This window comes from Cibotium barometz, chromosome 8 (genome assembly GCF_041138505.1).
Source record: "Cibotium barometz isolate CiBa-2024 chromosome 8, ASM4113850v1, whole genome shotgun sequence".
Taxonomy (NCBI): Eukaryota; Viridiplantae; Streptophyta; class Polypodiopsida; order Cyatheales; family Cibotiaceae; genus Cibotium; species Cibotium barometz.
The window spans coordinates 45,122,949-45,131,606 of NC_141053.1; the positions used below are offsets into that span (position 1 = coordinate 45,122,949).

Sequence of the window (8,658 nt, forward strand, 5' to 3'; positions counted from 1 at the left end):
TAAGAGCATGTCAACACTTCCTTGTATCCATCTTAAGAAAGACATGCATGCACCTCCCAATAGTATTATAATATTGGAAAATATTGACTTATTCACTCATTACATAATAATGCATATCATTAATTAAGGTATGTCTCCCACCCATTCTTGACTTCATTTGGCATGCACTTGGTTTGTCAAGAGTTATGCAAATATTCTCCCTTAATAGGTTGAAACTTATTACTCTAGATAAAACCACCCAACCATATAAATGAAAATACTTAATGAACATATATATAAATAGATGTACAGGGAACATAGTGATGTGCATGATAAATAACAAGGAAAAAATGGAAAAAATATGTGATTTGTACATAAGTTATAAGGTCTAAAATAATACCCATAGTAATGACAAGGTGTGAAATAATTGCAAAAAAGGTTTCCATAAAACATGTCTCACTACTAAGCTCTTAGCGATTCCCACCACAACCATCTGATCTTATAGATTCTTTATATGTGATATAAATTGCTTTGTTGTTTCTCCATTAGAATGCCTTTCTGCTATAAGATGAATCTCAAGGTTTTGGGTCCTTGTCTAGTTCCTCATCTCATATACTAGTTCTGTAAAACTTTCCATGCTTCAGAAGTTGTGGTAGTATGCTGAATCAAGGTCATCACCGAGTTAGTGATGTTAGTGATGATGACACAGTGTGTATTTGTATTCCTTTGCCTCCACATCAAAATGAGAGCAGGGTCTAGTGGTATGATCTATAGTGGATATGTTGGATCTGCAAAAATAGGACTCGACTTTACATCAACCCACAACTCATATGAATCAAGAATAGACTTAATCTTAAACTTTAAGAGTGTAATTTGTCCCCCATCACCAAAAGGTGGAGGGAAAGCAGCACGAGTGACTGCATTATTTGCATGTTAGGCCATCTCTCCAAATCTACCTTCAAATATCAAACTGCCAAAACAAGCTTTGCCTAGACCCTATGCTTTGATACCATGTAAGAATACACAATAGCTAAACCATGGTCAACACGATACAAAGCATTAAATTACATTGAAATAAGTGGAGAATAAACAATATTATTGCTATTACAAACTAATGGTGTGTGCTTTGGGTAAGGAGCTTTGATGGCAATCTAGATAGAATGTCCAAATAAACTTTAAATGGAGGATGTCTACAATCCAAAAAAGACGGTGTAAAGGTAGTGGAAATCATACAACGTGCTTCACAATGATCAAGGGATATTTACAAGCTCAAATATTTCAAATTTAGAAGTTTTTTCGACATGAAAAACTAGTAGGTGTTCACAACCATGAATATATTTGTTGAAATAATACACCAAAATATCATGCCATTTGGGGATATAGGCATATGGTTCTATGGGAATGGGCATATAGGCATATGGTTCTATGGTCTAAAGGCCTGATTTGGCATAAGGTTTCTAGGCATAACCACACCTTTACGACAGCCATAGTATGTGTGGAAGGAGTCTTAGGTTATACTCCATTCTAGATAATGGGTGCTCTTTTTGATGCACTTTTTGATTAGGTAGATGGGATTATCTCTTAATCACCTTTTAATTACTTTTGTACCAAGCCTATATAAATAGGCTCGCATATCCAATGAATATTTACACAAGTCTTTCTCCACTGTCTACATTGTCATTATGCTATGATCTTGATTATTCATGTGTGCTTTAATCTCTCCTCATCTACATTCATCATGCTTATTACACTTGATTAGGGTCTTGATTAAGCCACCATGAATTCCAACATGGTGTTAGAGCCTTTTTCTACATTATATCAGAGCCTTGTTCTACATTATATCAGAGCCTTGTTCTACATTGCTTAATCTCATTTACAACATGGTATCAGAGCCTTGTTCTACATTGCACCATGATTAGGATCTTGATTAAGCCATGAATTTCAACATGGTATTAGACCCTTGTTCTACATTGTACCATGATAGGATCTTGATTAAGCCATCATGAACTTCAACATGGTATTAGAGCCTTGTTCTACATTTCTTAATCTTATTTCTCGTTACCATTGATAATTTGATTAGTGTTTAATCTCTAAAACCCTAAAATTAAGCTTTGTGGGTCTCTTCCGAGTCATCTTAACTACATGAAGAGTATATCAAGAAACACATTGAGGAAGATGTTATCATAACTGTCTTGCAACTTTTGTGGAAAACTAGGGCATGAAGAGAAGTATTGTTTCTTCAGAAACAAAGCACAAAAGGCACTTACAGGTGAAAATAACTTAAGTGAAGAAGAAGTAGAGGAGAAGAAGAAGAGACCTTAGTAGATTTCATCTATTCTTAAGATGAATGGGCTTTCTAGACTAGCTAGAACCAGCCCACCACCTATGGTCACTCCTCTATCTTAAGTGTTAGAACTCAGTAGACGTCAACTATGCTTAAGATAATTGGGCTTTCTAGACTAGCTAGAACCAACCCACCTATGGTCACTCCTCTATCCTAAGTGATCATAATCCAGTAGAGGTTAACTATGCTTAATATGATTGGGCTTTCTAGAGTAGCTAGAACTAACCCACGTATGGTCACTCCTCTATATCCTAAGTGAAATGTCAATCATAACTAGATGTCTAGCATCTATCATAATAATTGGAATTGTAAAGCACCATGAGTAAATCCTACGAGCACTTGGATGCATTGTAAATAAATAGCATTGTAAATAGAAACTAGATCTAGCATTTATAAATAGCATTGTAAATAGTAACTAGAGCTAGCTTTTACATCATAGTAGCCATGGACATTTTTTTGAGGGCGTATGGTTCTATGGTCTCTAGGCTTGATTTAGCATAAGGTTTCTAGGCATGACCATACGTCCAGGACAACCATAGGATGTGTGGAAAGAGTCTTAGGTTGTACTCTGTTCTAGGAAATGGGTTCTATGGTCTAAAGGCTTGATTTAGCACATAAGGTTTTTAGGCATGACCATACCTCAAGGACAACCATAGGATGTGTGGAAAGAGTCTTATGTTCGATCTAGAGCATGAAATAAGCAAGCAAGAGTTTCAGGAGAATGTGCGCATTGCGCATGAGCGAGCTACTATTGAAAGAGAGAGCAATGCCGCACTCTTTGAGATTGCTAGTGTAATCAGACTCTTGACTGGTGGTGTGGAGGGCTCTACATTTGCAAATGCAAGGGAAATGAGACTGAGATTTCATCTAGTCATGCAACATTTTGCATATGTAAGAAAACTTGCATTTTAGCATTTAGTGCATGGGCAAGATTTTTGTTTCAGAATCCAGTTTATGTAATTTAGAAACAATTTATGTAATTTATGCTTTCACATTACGTAAACCAGAATTCAGTTTGCATAATTCAAAGTTCAGTTTGTATTAGACTTTACTTTATGTAATTCTGTAAAGCAAATCATCCTTATGTTTGTGTTTCCCGTGTCCTTAAAGCAACTTATGGCAATTGACATGGGTTTGCATGACGACGTCCACTATCAGTTCTATCATGTCCATGTTACCTCCAAACTAATGCATTAACATGTGCTCCAAAGACATTAACTTCTAAACTTGTATTGCACCCATAAACTCATGAACTTATTATAAGTAAACGCAGATATGCATGAGCATGTTCTTCACACACATCAACCTACAAAGTTATATCACACAATTCAACTCATGAACTTAAATCACACACATGATCATATGAAATTATATCACACACATTACCTTATGAACTTTTATCACACATTAACTTGTGAATGGATATCACACACCATGACTTATGAACTTATATCACACACATATACACAAAGACTGATATTTGCATTAACTTATGAATGGATCCTTTGTTCCTCGAACATGCCATGCAGTCAATAATCACAAAGTGCCATGAACAAAAAGTGAAATGCTACATAATATAGCGGGCCAGATCATCCCTCTGAGCTCTAGTGCGCCCAAGTGCTCCATGGTACTGGGGGGCCAATGCAAGGTTGGAGCATGTAGAAACATTGGGAGGGGTCATGGTTTGCTCCACTACCATGCAATCCTCATCATCCATAGCTCCAAACATGATCATGAGGTTGTGTAGGGTGCAAAATGCAAGATTACATCTCGCCATGAGTTTTGGTTTCAGATTGGCGATCTTCTTATTCAAGTACTGTCACTGACCTTTCAAACGGCCAAAGGCACACTCCACAACAGTGCGAGTGGAGGAGAGCTTGTAGTTGAAGCAACTTTAAAACTCGGTGGAAGGAGAGACTCATAGGGGATCATGAGCCAAGGCTTCAACACATAGCCCCCATCACCTATGATGTACTCACGGATGCTAAAGTCCCCATCAATAAAGCAAGGGCCATTGAGCAATATGCCTTGCTTAGTGGCCTACTGAAAGGAAGAATTCCTAATGATCTTGTGGTCGTCACCACTAGACCTAGGCCAACCAGCAAAAACATCAAGGAACTTCATGTCACTATCAACAATAGCTTGTAGACACATGGAATACCTCTTGTTTCGATCGTACCAATCTTGACCAGCCTCCCCTATCAGGCACTCAATCTTGATGTGGGTAACATCGATTGTGCCGCAACAATTCGGGAATCCTTGGAGATGACGAAATCCTTCCTTAACACGAGCACAAACCTCCACATCTGAGGGCCAAGATAGGAAGTGGGACTGACATGTAATCAATGCGACGAGCTTGTGTGTGATTTTTGTAATGGTGGACTTCCCAAGAGCAAAGTGCTCGCTGAGTTGCACGATGCGAGTACCACTGGCAAGACGAAGCAAGGCTATAGCCACTTGCTTCTCCATGGAGATCAAGTGAGCGGTGATGGAAGCAACTGGGGTGGGAATATCTCCTTGCTTGAGGTCCTCATAAAGCAACGAACAAAGATCTTGGAAGACATGAATAGGCAAGCGAAAGATCTCTTGAAACCTTGCATCATCACATCGAGTGTAAGCGATGTAATGATTCTACCACTCCAAAGACCTGGTCTTTATGTAGAAGTCCGATACTGTGAGGGCAATGCCATGTTGGGAGACAATGTCTAAGGGCTGAGCCCTCATGAGTGAGTGGACTATGGAAAACAAGAAGGGGATATGGGAAGGGTATATTCTAGTCATGGTGATTGCATGAGAGGCAGATGCACGCGACGATGCAGCTCGTGATGTAAGAAGAAGGGCTTGACAACGACGACGAAGGAGTGCTTGCAAGGCTACAAGGATGGCTAGAAGTATGATCATATTACGACTCTAGGTGATGGGTGAGCGATGGGGGAGAGACAGAATGTGGGGAGATGGAGAGAGTGTAGGCTATGGGAGGGAAATGGTCATTTGAGGAGGGAAATGAATTTATATTATACTTTTTTGGGGGAGAGGGGGTGACATTATAGTGAAATTTTGTTTTATGGGGGGAGGAGGGTGAAACATGGTTGGCATGGTTGAGTCAGCCATGAGGTGGCATGTACATGAGGGGGGGTACGGGGCCCGGGCCCTTGGGCAAGATGACCGGCAACAAAACCATAGGTGGGCTCACGTGGCCTCAACAAGTTGGGCTGTCGGTGAAACAGCACGAAGCAAGCTGACATGGCTACTTCACGTGGTCAAACTGGTTTGATGTGCAGGTGGGCTTGTGTCTAATAGATAGAGGGTGATAAAAGGAAGTGTGTGTGTTATCGAGAGAGAGAGAGAGAGAGAGAGAGAGAGAGAGAGAGAGAGAGAGAGAGAGAGAGAGAGAGAGAGGCAAAAGGAAGTGTGTTGTTATAGAGAGAGAGAGAGAGAGAGAGAGAGGGGGGGAGGGGAGTTATAGATGATGATAAAGGAAGTGACTAGCAATGTGCCAATAGAGAGAGGGTGACAAAAGGAAGTGAGTAGTAGCACGGTGTGTTAACGTGTCGAAGAAGAGCGTGACCAAATATAGGGACGAGAATGTAGACTCTCAAGCGTCATCGATTACGCTTTGTGAAGAGATGAAGAACAAAATAGCCCTGGAAGGCTTTGGAAGAGACTCCCTCTTGCGCTTTCCACGATGATGGTGTGTCCTGGTTAGTAATGGACGTGGAGAGACACGTGGCATACGGAGAAGGGCTCATCCGGAGGGCAGCCAGTGAGAGATTGCCACGTGGTTGGCAAGCAGGTGGTCTCGGCGCCACACAAGTGCGATTGTGTTTCTTGCAGCCATCGTCGAGGCGTCTCGACCACCCAATGCGGCTCGTTTTCGGATCTTCGTTTCTTTTTCTATAACGTGAAGCTTGCTAAAGAAGCAGTCTCGGCTCGCTCCCCTCTCTCCCCTCGCCTTTGCAACGCCAGCTTTGCTTTCGCGAAGTCACATTGTTTCAGCTATGGCTTCCAAGTTAGCTGGAGTGGCCTCCACTCCCTCCCCGCCCGCTGCCGCCGCTGTCTGTGCCTCCTCCGCCTCCGCCTCCTCAATGAGCAAGTCTATCTCCTTCAGCTCGCATTTCCGCGGACAAGGCCTCAGCGCCAACTCCGCTCCTGCCGCCGTACAGCGCTGCCATGTCTACCTCATCCGGAGCTCGACCGACCAGCGCCCCGTTATCATCGGGCTGGCTGCGGATTCCGGCTGCGGCAAGAGCACGTTCATGCGCCGCTTAACGAGCGTCTTCGGCGGAGCAGCTGCTCCTCCCAAGGGAGGCAACCCGGACTCCAACACCTTGATAAGCGACACTACGACGGTCATATGCCTGGATGACTACCACTCGCTCGACCGGACGGGGCGCAAGGAGAATGGCGTGACCGCTCTCGACCCCCGTGCCAACAACTTCGACCTTATGTATGAACAGGTCAAGGCGATCAAAGAAGGCAAGCCCATTCAGAAACCCATCTACAACCACGTGACCGGCCTCCTGGATCCCCCCGAAACCATTATTCCCCCTAAGATCTTCGTCATTGAGGGCCTTCACCCCATGTGCGTGTCCCTCTAATTAATCAGAGATTGTCTGTTTTTAAGCTCTCCCCAATCTACACCCATCTCAGTTGACGTTGTGTTGTGTACTCAGGTTTGATGCTAGAGTGAGAGAGTTGCTCGACTTCAGTATCTACCTTGACATCAGCGATGAAGTCAAATTCGCTTGGAAAATTCAAGTGAGTTATAAGCTTGCAGTTCTCAGAGCGTGATTAGTGGAGAAAGCCTGCCTACTTAGCTTAATCATGGCTTAGCTGGCGGTCTCAAGGTGTGATTAATGATGGTAGTTTTATATTAATGTGAAGGTTAATAATTCTTGTTTGCAGCGCGACATGGCCGAACGCGGGCACAGCTTAGAGAGTATAAAGGCAAGCATTGCAGCAAGGAAGCCCGACTTCGATGCCTTCATAGGTATGGCCTTCACGTGCAGCCTCTAAATTTTGAAGATTTTGATCTGAATATTCAGTCTTAATTACGATGTTTAATTAGGTATGACTTTTCAATAGTAGCCTCTTGTTGAAGGGATTAATCTTAATTAAGCTTGTGTTAGTGTGTTTAACTAGAGGGTCGATGACTGCAGACCCACAGAAGCAGCATGCAGATGTGGTGATCCAAGTGTTGCCCACTCAATTGATCCCAGATGACAATGAGGGAAAGGTTTTGAGGGTTCGCATGGTGATGAAGGAGGGGGTGCCAAACTTTAAGCCTGTGCACCTCTTTGATGAAGGATCCACCATCTCATGGATACCTTGCGGCAGGAAGCTGACATGCTCATACCCTGGCATCAAGTTTTTCTATGGCCCAGACACTTATTATGACAATGAGGTAATAATTCCAACAAAATCTTCAGAATGAAAGGGTGATACCTTATAGGTTTCTAATCATGCTTAGTTAACATGCTTAATTAATTACTTTGATGGTCCCGTGTGTGCTTCTCAGGTGACTATCCTGGAGATGGACGGCCAGTTTGACAAACTTGAAGAGCTAATCTATGTGGAGAGCCACCTGAGCAACATTTCAACCAAGTTTTATGGGGAGATTACACAACAGATGTTGAAGCATGCTGACTTCCCAGGCAGTAATAATGGTACTGGCTTCTTCCAAACCATGGTTGGTTTAAAGATCAGAGAGGTCTATGAAAGCATAATCTCTAAGGAAGGTGCAGGCAGCTTGGAAACAGCCAAAGCTTAAATTTTCTCCTCTGGTTTGGCTTAAATTGATCTCCAAATAGTCCATGCCTGCTCAGTACAACTCTCTCTACCCTCTATTAGTCGACACTTCTGAAGAGTTGGCCGTCGAATCAAGCAGTTAATGCATAAATTTAATGTCCTGTGAAGAGACTGCAGGCCTTGGCTGGCTTCTTTGTGCAAGTGCCTTGTATAGTATCTTTGATATTTTACTGTTCGCTTATTTTTGATATTTTATTCTCCTCTTTAATTCTTTGGCTTTAATAATCTACATTTTACTAAACACAACTTAGTCCCTCTCCACTTCTTCAAAGGAAAGAAGAAAGGATGATTTTTGGAATTTTGAATTTTTATGCTGTCCGCAGCAATGCGCGCGTCACCTACTTGTAAGTAGTGATACGTGGCGGGCACACGGGCTTGGTAGGCTGGTAAATCGTGACCGTTCCCACAAAAGGCTTAGCATGAGTTTTTCATATTATAGTGAAATCAAGTTTACTTCAAATTAGTGAAAAGAGATGCATTTGTGCCAACTCCAATTTGTAATGTTTTACACAAATTAAAAGCCATGT

The 8,658-nt window shown here is 42.2% G+C and overlaps 1 protein-coding gene across 1 annotated transcript; it reads left to right on the forward strand.

The window, feature by feature from the left end:
• The first annotated feature begins 6,180 nt into the window (after positions 1-6,180).
• Positions 6,181-8,334, forward strand: LOC147636323 (phosphoribulokinase, chloroplastic-like). The gene is made up of 5 exons (XM_086801767.1): positions 6,181-6,905; positions 6,997-7,081; positions 7,229-7,313; positions 7,483-7,727; positions 7,842-8,334. The coding sequence occupies exons 1-5, from the start codon at positions 6,322-6,324 to the stop codon at positions 8,091-8,093; spliced, it is 1,251 nt and encodes a 416-aa protein (XP_086657893.1). The 5' UTR covers positions 6,181-6,321; the 3' UTR covers positions 8,094-8,334.
• Positions 8,335-8,658: the final 324 nt, after the last annotated feature.

Excerpts from the sequence above, each read along its gene's own strand:
- LOC147636323 (XM_086801767.1), top strand. The coding sequence starts at position 6,322 with ATGGCTTCCAAGTTAGCTGGAGTGGCCTCCACTCCCTCCCCGCCCGCT. Across the intron at positions 6,906-6,996 it reads ATTGAGGGCCTTCACCCCAT|GTTTGATGCTAGAGTGAGAG; the intron begins GTGCGTGTCCCT and ends TTGTGTACTCAG. Across the intron at positions 7,314-7,482 it reads CGACTTCGATGCCTTCATAG|ACCCACAGAAGCAGCATGCA; the intron begins GTATGGCCTTCA and ends CGATGACTGCAG.